The 19,450-nt window shown below is 39.1% G+C and overlaps 1 protein-coding gene across 3 annotated transcripts in view; it reads left to right on the plus strand.

Moving 5' to 3' along the window:
• The window catches only part of RAD18 (RAD18 E3 ubiquitin protein ligase), a 100,022-nt gene that overhangs the window by 57,512 nt on the left and 23,060 nt on the right, over positions 1–19,450 (plus strand). For all 3 annotated transcript variants that reach the window (XM_010984978.3, XM_031470789.2, XM_031470790.2), the window contains 2 exons: positions 3,039–3,176; positions 7,558–7,732. In XM_010984978.3, the coding sequence (XP_010983280.1) occupies positions 3,039–3,176; positions 7,558–7,732 (313 nt within the window). The remainder of the gene's footprint in view (positions 1–3,038; positions 3,177–7,557; positions 7,733–19,450) is intronic.

A 19,450-nucleotide genomic window follows, 5' to 3' on the forward strand; every position in this document is an offset into this window, starting at 1 on the left:
TGATCCATTAACCTACTGAAGGACACCTTGGCTGTTCCCTCTTTCCAATTTTAGTGCACTCTGACACTTTTCATTCTATTCTTATATTTTATTTAAGAAAAATCTGGACCTAAGTTGTTTCCGCAATCGACACTCTCAGTTTGTAAACCTCAGTCCTGTCCCAGCCTCGTTTAGATGCCAGTGGGAAAGAATCAGAAGAAGAGAGGGAGAACCTGATGATACAGCAAATGATAATTACATGTATCATATCACTGAGAAGTCCTTAGTGCTGGGATCCAGGGTGTAAGTTAGGGATTGTCCTTTAATTGCAGCAAGGAAAGTTGTTTCATTTTAGCTTCGAGGAAGATGGATCATGTGCACAGTGAAGTAACAGTAGTTGGGAAGATGACAGACTGACTGTTAGAACTTCTCTGTGTTTTCAAAGTAGTGTAAGGCCAGCTGAGGAGGGGCTGAGAGGGAGTGTTGGAGGTTTGGAGAAAGTGTGAAGTTGTCCTTTTAGAGACGTAAAGCAGAGTTTGCTAGAGAAAGGTGGAGGCTGTACGGTGGTGTTGAGTGCTCATTTGAGGGTTAGACCATGGGTTTAAAGTGAGGAGAGTACAGGGTTAAATGAATAAGCCCTTAGTGAATGTTAGTCATTACTGTTAATCCATTCTTCTTCCATGCTTAGCTGCCTGCGTGTCATAGGTGGTTGATGAAAAAACATGAGATTTTTGGGAGACACTGACTTCAGACGCACACCATGACTTAAAGTAGTTGAGTAAGTTTCTCAGTGGCATCACTTTAGAGGCTCGAGTCTGTCCCACTGTTGGGCGCCTGGTTTTGGGCTTGTGCACCCCAGGTTTATGGGCAGACCCAGAGACTCTGTCTGTGAAAGCCGGTCTGAGGGAATTAAGGTGGTCGGGGCATGAAGGGCTTGACTTGGCTCTAGAGAAAATTGTGACATTTCAGCTTGGAGAGGCAGAAAGGGTGGTATGATTCAAGTATTAAAAATCTTAAGAAGGAGTGTGACCTGGTTGAATGTGGGCTTATTCATCAGAACTGACAACTCTCTGAGCCATTTCAGGCTTGTAAGAGGTAAACTCTGGGCATCTAACCAGCAGAACTGAGATTTTAAACTCTAAAGTTCTCCTTGCCAAATGGCAGAACTCCTAAAATGAGGTGAAGAAATGAGTGGGAACAATTTTATTAGTCATAATCTCTTGGCACTGTTCATCTTTTGAGCAGGGGTTATTGGACCTCTGGGGCCAAAGGCAGAGCAGTGGTTGCCATTTACTTTTTGGTTTCCAGCCTAGCTGTAGGGGTAATTAGATTTAAAAAGAAAATCTCCTTTAAACCTGGGACTTTATTACTTGAGAAGATAAAGTCATTAAGCCTCTTTAACTGTTAATGAGATTACTTTAGCAAGTTTCCTGAGTAATTCTTAAGTCCACAATCCGTAAGTGCACAATAGAGGAGCCTTTACTAGGAAAACAAGCCTAGGCCAGGTCTGATTAGATGATACAGACCCCATACTTCTGTGTCACCCCTGTGCCTATTACAACCTGCATAATGATGTCATTAGCCCATTGATTCTGGGGAGCTGAAGAAGTACAAAGTACTCATTCTCAAGTGTGTAGAGTCAAATAGGACTTAAGAGAAATCACTTAGTTTGTATCCTGCATAGAATCTCACCTGTTTCTGAAGAGTGAATTTTTTCCAGTAATCTTTATGACCAGCTTATATTTTGCTGAAATTTTAACCAGTAACTTAGTTATAATTTACCGAACACTTTACAACCCAACTCTTTAGTTTCACTGGGAGTTTTCATACACGTACCATACGTATAAATATATTCAAATCAGGAGTAGTCTCTCCCTGATGTCCAAAGAGCAGTCACGTGTATGGATCTCCTTGCTAAACTGAAATGAATATGCAAATAGAAGCAAAGCTAGCTTCTTCCACAGTGGGGGGGGGGGGGAGGGGAAGTCCATTGAAATTTCACCAGACAGGATTTTGCTTGTCTAGAGACGAGCATTATTTTCCATTGCCATCAGATGTCTACAATTTACAGAGCTGTAACATAGCTCAAAGGCAGTGGATGGCTGGAATCCTGGAAGGTTAGCTCTAGAAAATGGATGGTTTTCAACTGAAGCACAAATTTCTCCCTGAACCCAGTTATCCTTGGTATTGTGCTCTCGGGAAAATGATGGTTACTGGATGAAAACAGTCTCAAAACTTTGTTTTAACTACTTGCAGTGTGATTCTTTCTAAAATGTATTTTTCAGGATTTACAACATCATTTTGAACCATGACTTGAGTGTTTAAGGTTGCTAGATAAGTAAGTGCAGCCTCAGCTCTTTGAACCGTGGTTCACAATCACACGTAGATGTCTTAAAGTCCACGCTCTAACAGTGAGCAGCTACTCTTTATTGAGTAGATTAATGTACATTAATAATTGTGACCTAGAGGTCAGCCTTCAGTTATCTTCAGAGGTGTTTTAGTGGTAGTAAATGAAAACTGGTGTCATTATAATATCCTTGGATAAGGTGGATTGGTGGTGGTGGTGGGTTCTTAGATTGTTAAATGGATTCTGATGGGAAACAGGCAAGAAACGTGAAGGAAAAGGAGGGAATTGAAATGGATATCGTTTCTTTCTGTAACCCAACTTTCCTAAAAGCTTCTGCTTCTACACTCCATTAATACTCTTGATCTTAGTACTCTGTTGTGTCTTGGAAATTAAAATGTTGTCTTTTGGATATATTTAAGACAACAGCATCTTTCATGCTCTATATCAAAAGCCTTTTATGAAAAAGAGTGTGGGATTTGGGAAGAAACCTACAGTTGCAAACTAGGAATATCATGTTTCCACGTTTGTATCTGAGGAAGGGAGATGATATAAAAGCAGTCTTCGCAGCCCTCCTGCCCTTGTAAATTCACGCAGGTGGGCCCCGGGCGCTGTCCTTGAACAAGCTCATGTGCTTCCTGATGCTCAGCTTGTCCGTTGTAGACGTATAGCTTGTGTAGTCCTTGCTTTACTGAGAAGGTCTTTTAAATTTCAGGTAAAAAACATCAGAATGAATTCCAGCTCCTGGTGGATCAGGCCAAACAAGGATACAAGAAAACTGTTGGAACGTCCAAAAAAAAAGTAACAAGAAAAGAAGATGAATGTACAGAAAAGCTATTATCTGTATGCGTGGGTAAGAGACTTTAATTAAAAACAGAAATATATTGAAATTTACTGTTTTTAATTTAAAAGGATAATAAAACCAAGGGAATTTATTTTGGGCTTATTAGGTATTTGAAATGGGAAAAGGTATTTTTAGACATATAGCAGTTGTTGAATATAAACTAGGTTTATACCTCTGGGAAAAATGGTTGGGAGATGTCCTGAAGACACAGTTTCTAAAATCTGTCTTCCTTGCCGTTAATGATAAATCAGAAGTTTCTTAGTTATTTAAGCTTGAGGATGTTTTCCAGGTGTAGGACTTACTGCTGCAGATCCGCAGATATCCTACAAAGGGAATAAATTATTTTTATTGTAGGTCACTGGTGTTTACTTTGAATAGAATGCTCTGCTAAAATATCTAAAGCTGATACATAATTAATTTCAACCATTTTTTTTTAAGCTCTTAGTTCTTAAGTTCTTAGTTCTTCCTTTATCAATCTTAGTTTTATTTTATTTTGAGATGAGGTGGAGGTAATTAAGTTTAGTTTTTTTGGAGGAGGTACTGGGGATTGAACCCAGGACCTCAGGCATAGTAAACATGTGCTCTGCCACTTGAGCTATACCCTCCCACTTCAACCAATTTTAAAATTTGAGATTTTAATCATTCATAAATATACAATTCAGTGGCATTAAATACATTCACAGTTTTGGGTCACCATCACCACTCTACACCCAAAACTTTTTCATCCTCTCCAGCAAAAACTCTATACTGATGTAATAATAACTCTCTCTTCCACTTCCCCCACCAGCCCTTGGTAATCTCTGGTCTACCTTCTGTGGCTATGAATTTGCTTATTCTAAATACCTCATCTAAGTGAAATCATGGATTATTTGTCCTTCTGTGTCAGCTGATTTCATTAAGTATAATGTTTTCAAGATTCGCATGAAATCAAAATTTCATTCCTTTTTTGGCTGAATAATATTCCATTGTATGTATATACCACATTTTGTTTATCTGTTTATCTGTAATGGGTTATTTTCACCTTTTGGCTTTTGTGAACAATGCTGCTCTGTGCATTGGTGTTCAAGTATCGGTTCAAGTCTTGGCTTCCCATTCTTTTGGATGTATATGTATATACCTAAGAGTGGAATTTCTGGCTTATATGGTAATTATTTACATTCCCACCAGCAATGCTTAAGGATTCCAGTTTCTCTGTATGTGTGTCAACACTTGTTATTTTCATTTTTTTCTTATTCTTTTTACTGTCACCGTCTTGGTAGAGGTGAAATGGTATCTCATTGTGGTTTTGATTTGTATTTTTCTAATGACTAATGATGTTGAGCATCTTTTTGTATGGTTTTGGCCATTCATTTTTCTTCTTTGGAGAAATGTCTCTTCAAGTCCTTCACCCATTTTTTAATTGGCTTATTTGTTTTTGGTTGTTTAGAGTTTTAGGAGTGCTTTAAATATTCTGGATATTAATCCCTTATGTATGTGATTTGCAAACATCTTTAAACATTTTCTGGATTGCCTGTTTGTTTTCATGATAGTATCTTTTGATGCACAAAGTGCTTTATTTTGATGAAGTCTAATTTATCCTTTTTTTTCCTTGTTGCCTGTGCTTTTGCTGTTACATTCATGAAGTTGTTGCAAAATCTGTGTCGTGAAGATTTTCCTCTGTTTTCTGCCAAGAATTGTGTAGTTTTAGCTCTTAAGTTTAAGTCTATGACCATTTGGAGTTAATTTTTGTATATGGTGCAAGTAAGAGTCCAGCTTTGTGCTTTTACATGTAGCGTATCCAGTTTTCTCAGTACTATTTGTTAAAAAGACCATCCTTTCCCTATTGAATGTTTCTGATATCCTTGTGGGTTGACTGTGTGTGAGGGTTTATTTCTGTGCCCTTCTTCTGTTCCGTATGTCTATCCTTATGCTGGTACTATACTGTTTTTATTACTGTAGCTTTGTAATTTCATTGTTGGGAAGTATGAGTCCTCCAACTTTATTCTTCCTTTTCAAGATTGTTTTGGCTGTTTGGTTCCCTTGAGATTCCACATGAATGTTAGGATAGATTTTCTTTTCTATTTCTGCAAAAAGTGCCATTGGGATTGCATTGAATCTATAGATGGCTTTGGTTAGTTGACATCTTAACAATGTTAAGTCTTCCAATTCATGAACATAGGATGTCTTTAATTTATTTTTATCTTCTTTAATTTCTTTCAACAGTGTTTTGTAGTTTTCAGCATATAAGTCAAGTCTTTTACCTCCTTGGTTAGATTTATTTCTAAGTGTTTTATTCTTTTAGTGCTATTGCATTTTTTATTTTGTGCTAAGTTCTCCTAGTGTCATTTAGCAGGTTGCTGCCTGAGGATATGCATATGCCTCATGGTCTTTGTGAACAACTGAAATTTGTTTATACATTTGTTATAGGTTTTGTCAGAAAGTAGTGTAGCTCCTGAGAAAATCCAGTGTGATATCTTGGATTAGGAGAACATTTTTGTTTTTTGGTTGAGTCTCTTTTGAAAATGATTAATCACTTGTACTCAGGGGCTGTGTATTCTCTTTGTACGTGCACAAATATTGCTGTCCCTGGGATTCAGAGAGGAGTGCTGCTGGTAGGTTGCTGTGTGTGAAAGCGTGTGTCTGAGGGGTGGAGAGCGCGAGAGAAAGGAAGGCAGACTGAAGGTTTGGGTTTCGTATAGCATCATACAACCAGTGTAATCTTTGCTCTTTAGAATAAACCTGTTCATTAAAGTGCTGGTATAAGTAAACAAGATGTGTGTCCTCCATCTGTTTTTGTTGCATGTCTTTGGGGAGGTTTCTTGTCAGGGCCTCATATTTTTAGGCTTTATTTGAAATTCTGTTCTGAAATCCATAAACAGATGAAGGATAACTGGCTTTCATTGCCCACAATTTTTGAGTGATATTTGTCCACACCAGAGAATTTATCCTGTAGAAACTTACCTAAGCGGGGGTGAGGGAAGTAAGGAGAAGAATATAAATCAGGTACAAAAGTAAAAGATAGTTTTAAATTGAATTCCTGTTCCCTTGTTTGCCAACTTGATTGCATCCTCCCATCCAGTTGAGTGGTAGTTGCCTGGGTTCACTGAGTTTACTGAGAGCTTGATTTCTCTTAATGTGATCCTGGGTGTCTGTTGACCAGAGAAGATCCCAGAGATCCTCGATGGTCATCCTAATTAGCTGCTTTTTCCCTTTCCCAGATAAACAGTGGAGGGTACATTTTTGTTTCAGTAGTAATCAGGCTTATCGAAAGCTGGGCAACATCAGGAACTTATTTTTAGAAATTATTCTTTTGTGTGATGTATGCTGCTCTCTAGTGTAACAAAAACTTATAATTATTACTGGTAAAATCTTGACTGTATTGAGTTGGAAAGGTTTTTTTGATTTGTTTTGTTTGAAGAATTTGTCATATTTTTTCTCCATAAATTTTTTCTTTATAATGAAACCTTGACAGTTCTTTTTAGTGTCCTTTGTTAAAGGTCACTTCCCTCCTCAAGTGAAAGCTCATCTCTGTGAGCAAAAGCATGAAAGGGGGCTCTGCTCTGTTAGCACACGCGGCTTGCGTGTCAGGTGCTCGGTCAGTCCCTGAATCTTAGCACAGCTGAAATGCCAGCAGAGCCCTGGAACACATCGTGAAGAGGAGGCCTGGACATAGAGGAATCCTGCGCAGTGTTTTCTGCGTGCATATTGGCAAATACCTGTTCATCCTTGCATGTCACGTTCCTGCAAACACTGCGTGTGCATCACTCCAGCTTTCCTGAGCCTTTATCTTATCTGCGCTGAGAGACCTCAGAAATTGAGAATGTGACATGGGATGTGTAGAAATGTGACATGTATTGGATCAAGCAGAAATCCTGGTTATGTCTGATTAGTTTTCCTTTTCCCCAGTGAATATTAGATTCTTTGTAACAATTAGAAAAATATTCGGATAGCTTGACTACCCTATAGCAGTCAGTGACAAATATTGTGGTTCTCTTATTAATTGACTCTCTGATCTTTTTTTGTTTTGTCTCTTATGTATATCAGTGTTCTCTGATCTCTGAAATATGTAGGAATTCTTTAGTAATACTGGAAATAGAAGCCTCATTAGAATTACAAGTTCCTTTCCACCCCTGGTTTTAAAGAAAATTTTATATTTAAATTAATTAATCTGGAAATACATAGAGTGGACAGTATAATTAGATGACACCATTGTAGTGTTAATTCTTAATCTCTGGCTGTTGGTAGACTTTTGGAATCAATGATACATAAACTTCTATTTTACCAAGTACAAATAGCAATATTAAATGTTGTGGAAATAATAAACACAGAGAGGTTGTAAACTTTAAGTTACTCTTAAATATTTCTTTTTTTCTTTTCTTTTTCTTTCTTTCATTTATTTTTTCCTTTTTAGGACAGGAAAATAATAAAATGAAGTTCTTGGATATGCCCCCCATAACAAACCACTTCCCTCAATCAAAGCCGGACTCCCCAGGGAAATTAGAGCCTGAGAGACGAGATGATTCTCCCAGCTGTGCGGATATTCCAGAAGAAGCCCTGTCCTCACCAGAATCAGAGTCCTGCAATAGGTGAGGAACTTGTAGTAGCTGATTATTTTAAATTTCTATTTCCTGTGCATGCTTAGACAGGTGAAAATAACTAAAAAATAGCTTTGAGGCCTGGTGCTGTCCCTCCTTCCCTCCCCGCAGTCTCTGTCCACTGCTTTGCAGGGTTCCTGATGGGAGCAAGGCAGGATCTGGAGACCAGTGCTGCAGCTCCAAGGGGCTTTGTTTTCTGCTCTGTGGCCTTTATATAGATATTTTTCGTAGAGTCAGAGCATGATTGACAGTGATATTTTTACCAAGAGAATGAGTGAAGGAGATAAAGATAACTATACTGGAAAACAGAAATGACCAGGAAGACAAAAAAGAAAAATTTAACTGAGCAAATAGAATGGATGGAGAAGCTTTAAAAGTGAGAGATTTGGAGGTAGGTCATTTTTCCAAGTGATTTTTTTTTTTTTAAAGACATGATGTATTTTTAAAAGACCGAGTTAAATTATATCCTTATCTGTAACATCATTTTGACCCCGGGAGCTGTTATCATTGCCTTCTGAATGAATTAGACCGATTTCAAATGCCAACAGCATCATATGAATGTGTCTTGGAAATTATTTAACCTTTGATAATTGTTCATTTAAAAAATTGTTAACAGTACTCTAGAGTGAGAGCTGATGTCTAATCTAAAACATCAAAGTAAGAAAACTTTTTTGTAAGAAGAGTATATCCAAAGACCCTCTGCTTTCCTAGGGTTCTTGGGAAATAGTTTCAAATTATTCAGAACCAAGTATTAGGAAGAATAAATCTTCTCACTTTACCCCTAATATTTTCAATGTACAGAAACATCGTATCTCAAGTTGGGGAAGAAAAAACCCATGGGAGCCGAGTTTTCTCCAAGAGTGTGATACCACTGCCCAGTTTCCTAGGATCAAGCCGTTCTTGCAAGTCCAGGGGGCCGTGTTTGTTTTTAAACACAAGTCTTATAGGAATACAGGGTAGACATGGAGGAAAAAATAGAGTCCAGGGAAGTAAGAGTTGGTTTTTAAGCATGGTTGTGAGATGCCTGAATGTTCCAGTATGCTGATGAAAAAGGACATTTTTATAAATTTGGAGTGGGGAGAATGAAGGAAGGTGAAAGGAGAGACACATGGCAGCCAGATGTGTGTTTATCTGGTGGGGAGGGTGTGGGAAACAGAATCAGTTTGATGGGGGTCTTGGCCGCAGACACACTGGCATCACTGAGGATTTAATTGTAGAGGATTATTAAACCATTCATTTTTTTTTTAAAGTGAGCCCTTATATTCTTCCACATTTTAGTTACACATGTATACATGTCTGTGCACCCCCTCCCCCCATACATTCATGACCAGTGGAACTACCTACTGATGGCAAATTTTTAAGTTTTATTTAGATATAATTTACATGCCATACAATTCATTCATTTAAGTTACAATTCGGTAATTTTTAGTATGTTCCCAGAGTTGTATACCCATCACCACAATTTAGGACATTTTCATTACCCTAGGAAGAAACCTCATACCATTAGCAGTCACTCCCCAGTTCCTCCCCAGTCTGCCAGCCCCTGGCAATCACCAGTCTTATTTCTGTCTCTGTAGATTTGCCTCTTCTGGATATTTGATGTAAATGGAATCATACACTCTGTGGTCTTTGTGACTGGTTTCTTTTGCTTAGCATAATGTCTTTAAGATTCACCCATTATGTATCATGTTTCAGTACTATATCCCTCTTTATTTCCAAGCAATATTCCTTTGTATAAATATGCATTTTGTTTATTCATTTATTAGTTGATGGGCATTTGGGTTGTTTCTCATTGCAGTTTTGACAAGGACAAAACCATTGAGTTTGCTCGCACACTTTGGAGGCTTAGCTTTAGAGTCCATAAATGAGGCTGTGCCTGGCTTGCCTTGAGGAAGTGGCCAGTGACTATTACTCATATCTCAAGCATGAATAAAAAATGTTGTACACATTATAAATATTAAGTATGTTCATCTTTAACATTTTAACTTTATTTAGGTTCTTTTTTATACCTTCCTTTTCATTTGCTCTGTTGTTTTATCAGTCTAAGATTTTTAAATTTAAAAGGATGAGGCTGTTCCTTCTACAAGATCTAGGAACTCAGGAAGGCTAAAGGAAGAGTGGGAACAAAGTAGTGGTTGGTCTGATACCAGGGCTTCCAGAGCAGACTGTTGAGTCCGTGTGCAGGGGTAGCAGCCACGGGGGAGCAGGAGAGCTGCTCGAATGACTTCAGCTCAGGATCTGCTGGGGGATCTGAGAGTCAGTCTTTTGAAGTCTGTTTCCAGCTGTGAAAAGCATATGTGAATATCTGATTTCTCAGATGTGTTGGGAAGATGAAGTGAGATAATAGAATGTGGGAGTCTTTGATAAATATCTGATTCTAGTTTTATAAAGACCAAATCAGTTGAATTTTCGTCAGTAATACTGTAAAACTTGGGACTCCATGACCGCGTATTTCAGAAATGCCTTCTTAGTCCTTGATCATTTTGTTCCTACTTCTGATCTTTAGAAAGTTGTGAGCTGGGCTGATTAGCTCCATTCACAATTCGTTTAAGTTGGCCTTGGTGGGGCGCTCACCACACCACTGAGGCGCAGGCTTCTCGGGTTTCCCAGCACCCCTTCCAAACCGTGCTTCCTCGCTTAGAGTGAACACCTCGTCTCCCAGTTCACCACGGCAGCTAATCTGACCTGTTTCCAGGTCCTTTCCATTTTAAGGTTTCTTGTAATTTCTGACCTCTTCTTTCTTGTTAATTGTAAGAGAAAAATTTCTTAAGACATTTCTAGAGACCTTTCTTAAGACAGATTCACCCACCTCCTTTAAGACACTGTTCCATCACTGGTTTCTTAAGTTTGCCCTTGGATGGCCCTTCTTCTCTGCCCTTCCTCCAATCTGTCTTCTCTTATTCTTCCCACTAAGCAGGAAGTAATTTCAGCTTCCTCCGTGAATTCCTATAGCAGTGTCTCTGAATTCCAAAGCACTTTATCTAAATCAAATCTTACCGTGTATTACAGTTATTTGATTATCTTTGTCATTCCTGTTATTACTCATCAAACTCCTGAAGAATTGAATCTGTCGCTCATTAAAAAAAAAAAACCTCCTGTCTAGTGTCTCTGCAAGACCTTTATTAAGTAAAGGATTGATTGATTCTAAGGTGTACATTTTCTGTTACACATTTTAATGTCTGAAGTTGTGATGTGTACTGTAATCATTGGTGCCTTACAGTTGCTGCCAGCCAGGTTATGTCCTGATGTACTTGCCAGTGCGTGAGTTTCAGTTCAGTTACACATATTGGTAACATTACATTGGTTTGTCATTTAAAATGTCTTCAGCAAGATAATGAGAAAAAAGGTTATCATGGATGAAGAAAGTAAGAAAAAGGATAGCAGGGTGTAAGTTTGATGTTAGCAAGGTAGTGTTTACTCTTGGATGAAGACTGCAATTCCATGTTTTCTTGCAAGAACAGTCAAGTGATTCACAGGACCTAAAGATACGCACAAGTATCTGAAGACTAGTTATGTTTTCTTAGTGAGCTGTGTACAAAGGATTGCTTGTTTGTTCCATGACCTACTGAAGGCCAGAGAGATGGTCAAATCCCTTGGAATAGATGGAAAAAATTTCAAAGTAGTCAACAGCCTGACTGATTCATCTGTTGCGAAAGACTATTGTTAGGGTGTCAAATATCAATTAGTCAGACATTTCTTACTGACTTTGAACATAAGCTACTTATCTTCCAGTCATGAGATGTGCCTGAGAAAGAAACAAAATTAAGAGTTCGGTTTGCAGAATGGGTATCAGTGCCTTAGATGAAATTCCTGGAGACAATGGTCAAGTAATTTTAAGAAATACTTTGTCTTCAGTGCTTTTGGTAGTACGGAGGATGACTTTGTGAGGGGGAACTCAGACATCAGAGATATTGAGTCCAAACATTATGAACAAGAGTGGGGCTCTGAGTCTGAAGGCATTTTAGGAACACTTTAACCAATTTATTTCAAATTTTTTTATATATATGCACATCAGTGGTAGAAGATGAAAACGTATGTCCACATATGTTTAAAAGAACTCTCTGGGTATGTAAAAATTAAAAATAATGGCTCATCTTACTTAAATTTTTGAAATGCAGTATCTGAATATGAATACGGTCCCTGGCTCACTTCAAGCATAACTTCATCACTTAGTTGGAAACTCATAAAGTTGTTGGAAACTCATAAAGTTGTTGGTAACTTGGCAGAAGGCTATTGCAAAGTATACTGATCCATGGGTTAGTGCCAGTGTCATTCAGTAACTCTAAAACCTGCAGAATCAAAAGAGATGCCAAGTTGATTAGAGTAGTAACACCATAGAAATCAGGAAAACAATTTACCCATCACAACCAAATGCCTTTACTAGAATCAAAGCATTTTAGAGATAAGTGGTCTTTATTTGTCTGGTCTAACTTTTATTTTCCATAATATTCAGCCATCAGATGGAAGAGAGATAGGGCACTACACTGTAGTCCTGTTATTTGTGGCAAGTGTAGTAGTTGGTAAATTATCTGTGTTCTTTGACCACTTGTCCATTGCAGACCCTGAGTCAGCCTTCTAGAATCATACTTATTCTTTGTATATTAAAGTGTTCCTTGCTTTATCCCTTTCATTTTCAAAAATTTTCTCATTGTTTTTCCTATGATAGTTTTATTGCTTTCATTGTGGAACCCTAAATTTTTTGAAGTACTTTTAATTTAGATGTTATGCATGTTTGTGGTGACAGATGGAAAATTTAGGTAACCAAAAAGTAAAATTTCGTAATTTTATCAGCCAGAAATAACATTAACACTTTCATATGTATATCTTTCTAAAGATAGTGGGGTGGATGCATGGGTAGATAGAGGAACATTTTTAAAACAGTAGTATCATAGTGCTTTTTTTTTTTTCTTAATGCTTTTTTTCTTTTCTTTTTTCTCTTTTTAAGAGACAAGTCATGCTGTTTTAGGTCTACTGTGAGTGCAAATATATTGTGGATTGTTATTTAATTAATGCAGTCATACTGTAATACAGAACATAGATATTACTTTTATATTGTTGAATAACACTATTGGTTTTCTTTATATTAGAGCAGTATTTAAAGTTACGCAGGCTGACAGCTAAGAATAATCTTATTTTAAAGATCCAATCCAAATAATTATTAGGATGAAATTGTTGCTAATTTTGATTCTTAACTCTTAGGATGAAATTGTTGCTAATTTTGATTCTTAACTCTTAAGTAAGGACTTCTTTTAGAGTTTGAACCATTAATCTTTCATTGATTCTTTCTTGTCAATCTGAAGACAGATGATAAACAAATTGATAAGAATTTTAGATTTTTGTACACCCCCTAGATGATTTCCGGGAGTTCCAGAGACTTGTCCAAATTTCTGTAAATTAACTTATTGTTCTTCTTAATTAAGAAAAGAGAGCTTTTGTTCCCTGAGTTTTGGCAAGTAGAGAAAACTGCATTTTTATTGAGTGCTAAGTTATAAGAAAAGATGGTTTTGATTATGACCCTAGAGAGGAAGCTTTGTCTTCATCTTGAGATGGATAGTGGTCATGCTATTCTTGGGAAGAACTTTTAGATGATTATTTAAAAAAAAAATTTGTGCACTTTAGTTCTAGGCAATATAAGTTGAAAGGAGCCTTTTTAAAATGTAACTGGAAAAATTTGAGTAAGGTCATAGATTAGATAATATTTTATTAATATTCAATTTCCTGATTTTGATAATTTTATTATGGTCGTGTAAGTGAATGTACTTGTTAAGAAATGCACACTGAAGGGTTAAAGGGACATGAGGGCTGCAACTTAATCTTAGTGGTTTAAAAAAAATCACATGTGTGTGAGAACACACACACGCACACACATGTACAGAGAGAGAAAGCAAATGTGGCAGAATGTTAGCAATTGGGAAATCTGGGTGATTTGGGAGTCATTTTTTTTATAGGTCTGAGATTGTTAAAATTAAAAAAATTATTGAAAAGAGTGATTGTCCATAATCAAAGAAGTCTGTTTACACTAGGAGATTTTCTAAAGGAAAGATTTATACTTACGATTTATTGGCTAAAAGAAGTTGTAGCCAGGGGTCTACGTGGTTGGTGAATGTGGTTTCCAGTCAATGAAACCATGTTAATTTCAGTCACTCTGTCCAGGACCAGCCTGACATGGTTGTCTCTGCTTTGGGACGTCAGAGAGAACGTGGGCTAATGAAGTCGAGATGTGGTTTCAGTACTTAACAAAGGGGATCACGAAGACAGCTCATTTCACTGCTTGGTACCCAGTAACCTACGTGAACCTTCTTGCAGATGTCAAATGTTGGTCATAAAAGAAGTTGGGTCAGAGAAGGTCTGAATGCATACATTTTTAACTTTTCACAGTTCCTGGCATAAACGATCACCTCTTCTGTGATACTAAGTTAGTAGCAGCATCTTTGTGTAGGAAGTCCAACACTGACACAGGCCCAGCCATGCCATGCGTTTGATACATTTTGGTACAAGGTTTCCTCACCTTTTGTTCCTTTCTGAAAGAGCTCTCTGTCCAGAATTCTTAAAGAGCGAGAGAGAAAAAAAAAAAAAAAAAAAAAAAAAAACAAACAAACCCAAAAGCATGTGAAGAAATCTTGATTATCATTTGTTGGAAAATTTAAGGAGTGATTAAATTTCAGCCTTTCTTAAATTCTAAGTAAATTGGGGGATAATGGGGAAAGCTTAAGAGAAAAAGTGCCATTGTGACATTCATTGAAGGAATGTGGAATACGGGCGCCGTGAGCCTGTTGATAAGTTCAAGCTGAGTTTATTGCTTACTGAAGGGAACAGAAACACTACTTCCATCATCAAAGTGGCCCCCCAGCCAGAGGGCCAAAGTCGAGGTGTGCACTGGGATTGATTTTGGTTTCAGGAAGTTCTTTGAATGCCGGTCATGTTGGGACTGGGTGACCCTAATAGTTCAGAATTGGTGAGTACAGCAAGATGAGGATTTTGAAAGGAGGGATTCAAAGAGATGTTAGGGTTATGTCTTCAATGCTCTCTGTTGTAAAGCTGAGGGGTTTTATGGGAGGTTTTGGAGCTCAATGATAAAGTTACTTGCAACTTTTATCTTTTTGTACAAGAGTCTCTTGAAACAGTCAAGTTATCTTGATGAAACAGTAGTAGATGGCAAAATGTTGATAATGTAGGCAGGATGGTTTCTACAAATGTTATTTGAGTGCTAGGAGTGCTAGGCAGACCCATCATAGAGATGCAGAAATGAACGGTCAAAGGACTTAATAAGCTGCTAAGGGTTGGGCGCATGGTCTGTGGCAGCACTGGGCTGTGAACCCAGGCCTGGCTGACCTGAGCGCCCACATTCTCTGTGATAATGCTTGTGGCCAGCCGGCTCGCTCTTCACTTTGTTGAGAGTGTGCACATGCCGTTGTTGAAGTTATTGAGCTTCCTGAGAAGCAGACCCCGAGACAAGGGTTTGCGTGGAGGTGGTTAACTCGGAAGGGGGAGCAGCCACTACAGGGACGGGGGAAGTGAGACAGGAAAGGAGAACCACCTTTAAGGGGCATGTTATCAAACTAGATGTCACTGTGAGCAACTGGAGTTTCATCCTCCTGGGAACTGGGGCTGGTTTAAAACTCTCACCTGAGGCGTCCCCCACCCCCAGCCCCCACCCCAAGGCAAGGGCAGGGGTCCGCGTCATTGCCCTGGGAGCTGCTCCCTGCTGCTTGCGGCCTTCCACGCTGGTGATGCAGCCACTCTAGCAGTGAGAGGGCAGGGGCGCTGACCATCCGAAGTCAAGTCAGGTACCTCCAGGGAAAGGGGCAGGGCACCAATGGGATCTGCCGAGGCGGTGGTTCCAACTGAAGGTAGGGAGACGGTTTGGTTTTCCTCAGGCTTTGTTGAGAGAAATGGGATGCTGTAGACTTTGGCCTGTATCTCTAACCCTAGAGAGCCTGGCGCGGGGTGGGCCCCATGGCTCACTGCCCTCTGTGCACCTGTTTGCCGTGCTCACTTGCATGTTGCTGCCAGGAAGGGAAGGGTTGAGGATGCCGGGGGCTGTTGAACACGTGGTCGACAAGCACATGTCAGGGGGAGAAAGGGACAGATTATCTAGAAAGCTCTGAGGTAACTGAGTCCACGAACTGGTGGGAGAGAATGTGTTGATAAGAAACAATTTACTTATTCATCATATGTGATAGATAATGAACTGAAGTACGAAATAATCTTTTACCAAACAAGTTCACCAGCAGGCTAGATAGAAATCTCTGGGTCTTAGGCAGAAGAATCACAGGCACCGAGCCGGTTTTTATCCTGATTGGTTTCTCCTTGGTGGAGACTTCAGCGCTGTTGGTGGCCCTGTGGTGTGTGGAGACATCCTCTCCACCCCGACAAGGCTCCGGGGTGTGGCAGAAGCAGCCTGCTGGTCTTTTGGGGGAAAGTTTTTAGAAGTACCTCACTGATAGGTGACAGTATTGTGTGCCTTTGAACCCTCCTTGGACATAAAGAAAAAAAGCCAACCCTTTATTTAGCACATTTAGTGGTAATTGTTTAAAAAAATTTTTTTTTGCGCAGAATTGCTTCTTCATGCTTAAGAATTAGAAAGTAGTATTTCGAAGTGTGCTTCTCTGTACTATTTGATTTGCACTGATGTGTGAACCGTAAATATTTGTCTCATATATACATGCCAGAGTTTCTCCCTGCCTTATTTCAGAAGACGCTGTCTAATATTCTCCATCTGTAGTTTCACGTAACATTGTTTGTCTGCCATGTTAGTTTTGTGTCCGGGTCTTCAAATGGATGGCAGGCGGGGGTCGGTTCCTCACTGCTGGAGGGGAGACTACAGACAGGTAAGGCTAAAACTATCCATGTGTGCTGGATTAGAGCTGGGACCTTCACATGAACTCATGTTTGGCTTCATATAGACTCAGACGGATACTCTGGAAATACTTACAGGTCTGTGTGTGCAAGTGGGCTAGTATACACACATGCATTTCCTTTTGCTGTCAGCTCCAGGGCCCAGAAGCAGGGGCACCACAGTTGCAGGGGGCACACCTGGTGCCCTGATCGTGGTTTCTAGTAACATTCTCCAAAAGAAGGAACCATGGTTCTTAGAGAAATGGCTGATTCCAGGACGGGGGCAGAAAGTGCTTGAAAGAGGGAGAGAGAGAAGAGGGGAGAGGGAAGGGGAAAGGAAGAGAAAAGAGAAGACAAAAACCTGACGGACACTGCCTGGGCCAAGAGATCAAGGTCAGCATCAGCGGCGGTGTGATGCTGGCGGCGTGTCCTCCTGGGTGATGTGATGGGGCTGACGCGGCCCCCGGGCTCTTCCTCCCCAGACTCAGTAACTCAGTCAGGTTGTGAGGGAAACATCAGACTCTCGTTGAGGGTCTTTCTGCAGAGTAACTTGTTAGCACGCCTCTCAACTGTCAGGGTCATCAAAAACAAGGGAAGTCTGAGAAACTGTCACAGTCTGGTGGCACCTAAGGAGACACGACAACTGAATGTAGTGTGGTGTCCTGTCTGGGATCCTGGAGCCAAAATAAGGACATTAAGTAAGGACTAAAGACATACAGGTAAAGTGTGGGCTTTAGTTAATAGTGTATTAATATTGCTTCATTGGTTGTAACTAATGTATCAGACCTAATGTAGGATGTTTACCAAAGAAGAAGCTGAGTGTGGAGCACATGGGAACTCTCTGTACCATCTCTGCAACTTTTCTGTACATATAAAACTACTGTGAAATTAAAAGTTTATTTTTTAAGAAGTACATTACAACATCAAAATAAAGAGGGATTTTGGTATGAAAATATTCAAAGAATGTTTTGAATATTGGAAAACCAAAATCTTGGAAACGTTATTTTCGTCAGTGGCAAATTGGACAGTTTCTGGGTTGTAGTAAGTTTGGTTATTGAATTATTCTTTTTTTCCTTTCATTTAATATTGGGGAGTGGTGGGTATAGCTCAGTGGTAGAGCATACCTTGGCGTACATGAGATCCTGGGTTCAATCCCCATTGCCTCCATTAAGGGAGGAAAAAGAGAAAAAAGAAAAAAAAATTTTAATTACATGTTACATTTAGTCATATAAATTAATTAATAAAGCCCTGTTTTAATGCATTTTATAAAATGCATTATTTTGTGCTAGGTTAAAATTTGATCCATGAGTGAAGCATGAAGGAAGAATTCTGTTTTCCTCTCCATCGTCTTACTTGTTTGATCAGTTTTGCTTTCTTGTGCTAATATTTTTACTTTATAGAGTGATCGCACCTCAGAGGATGTAGCCCACCCAGGCCTTCCATATCATCAGAAGGAGAACATGCACGAGTTACAGTTTGCCTCATCTTCTTCAGTTCTCGTGTTTTTATTAGTGAAGACATGCTTGTAAAAGTGACCTGAATACTGATTCTCCAAGAACAATGTGAAAGTACAGAGAGTTTTTATCTTTTCTCCAGTTCTCATTGGCGAAGGCTATTCACTGTTAAATAATGAGGTTTTCTTCTACTCTTTGATGGTTCATGTTGGTGCCTTTTGAGGGGTTTTTATTATGCATTTTCATTGGGTAATCTGATGGGCTTCTTTATAGTAGCCTTGTTATTGTTGTTTTAGAATAAATTCATGATTTTTCAGCATGCTGAGTTAATCCTAGGTGGCAAGTAGTTTTGTTTGCTTCTGCCAAATTTGTGAACTGCCATGATACACAGGTCCTCTGTGAAATTACGTTGAACCCTTCAGTTTTCTGTATCAGGAGAGAGTGTTACAATTCCATAGTGGGTGATACTTGTGTGTCTAAAATGCTTCTAGAAATTGGCAGTTTCTTCCAGGTTCCACACTTGCCATAGCTTGTGGCAGTGTCTGATCGTCCCCCAAGGTTTGGTATGATGACCATAGTGTTGAGAGTTTGGGTTGGCATGACGTAGTAATACTTGCTATTTGCATAAGGTTAAAATCTTCAAAGTGTGTTTCCCTTAGTTTTTCAGACATTTGTAAACTATAGAAATTCTTGTCTCGTGTGCTTCTGCATATGTTTGGCTTGATTCGTAAGACTGAAGTATAATCTTGACTGGTTCAGAATTTAGTTCTTCATTTAAAGAAAAGAAAAAGAAAAAAGAATAGCCGAGAATGTGTATGTCAGAATGCTCTGAGAAGAGGCAGTGTGGGCCCTTGAAGCAACCACGAGTCCCTTCTAGATGTTAGATGTACCGTCAGTGGCTGTTTTGGATCAGCATTCCCAGACCCTCAGACGTTGGCAGCCAGTTAAGAGCTTTCTGTAGTTTAAAACAGAATGTCAGAATCAGAATCCTTTGGCCTTGTTCTGGTGAATGAAATTGGGTGGACTAGAAATGAAATGTAACTTATATATCATCTATTGGAATTTTGTCTTTTTAGTGAATTGATCAAGTTTATAGTTTGTTACAGTCCACTTGGAATTTAAAATCAGCTTTTTTTCTGCCTTCTCACTTTTTATACTATCTTTGCTTTTAAATCAGAGGAACAGATTTTATGAGATCTCCTTAGAGACCTTCAGAGCCTGCGTAAAGATATATTGGGACAGCATACCAACATTTTCAAGTTCAAGGGTACCTCGAGAAATCACTAAATATAGTAACCTCGTATCACAGGTAGGGAAATGGAGGCCTAGAGCGGTGACGTGACTTACCTACAGTTGTTCACTGAACAGGATTGAAGCCAGTCATTCTCAGCCCAGGTTTTTCCCCATTGCAGCATGA

The sequence above is a fragment of the Camelus dromedarius genome, chromosome 17 (assembly GCF_036321535.1).
Source record: "Camelus dromedarius isolate mCamDro1 chromosome 17, mCamDro1.pat, whole genome shotgun sequence".
Taxonomy (NCBI): Eukaryota; Metazoa; Chordata; class Mammalia; order Artiodactyla; family Camelidae; genus Camelus; species Camelus dromedarius.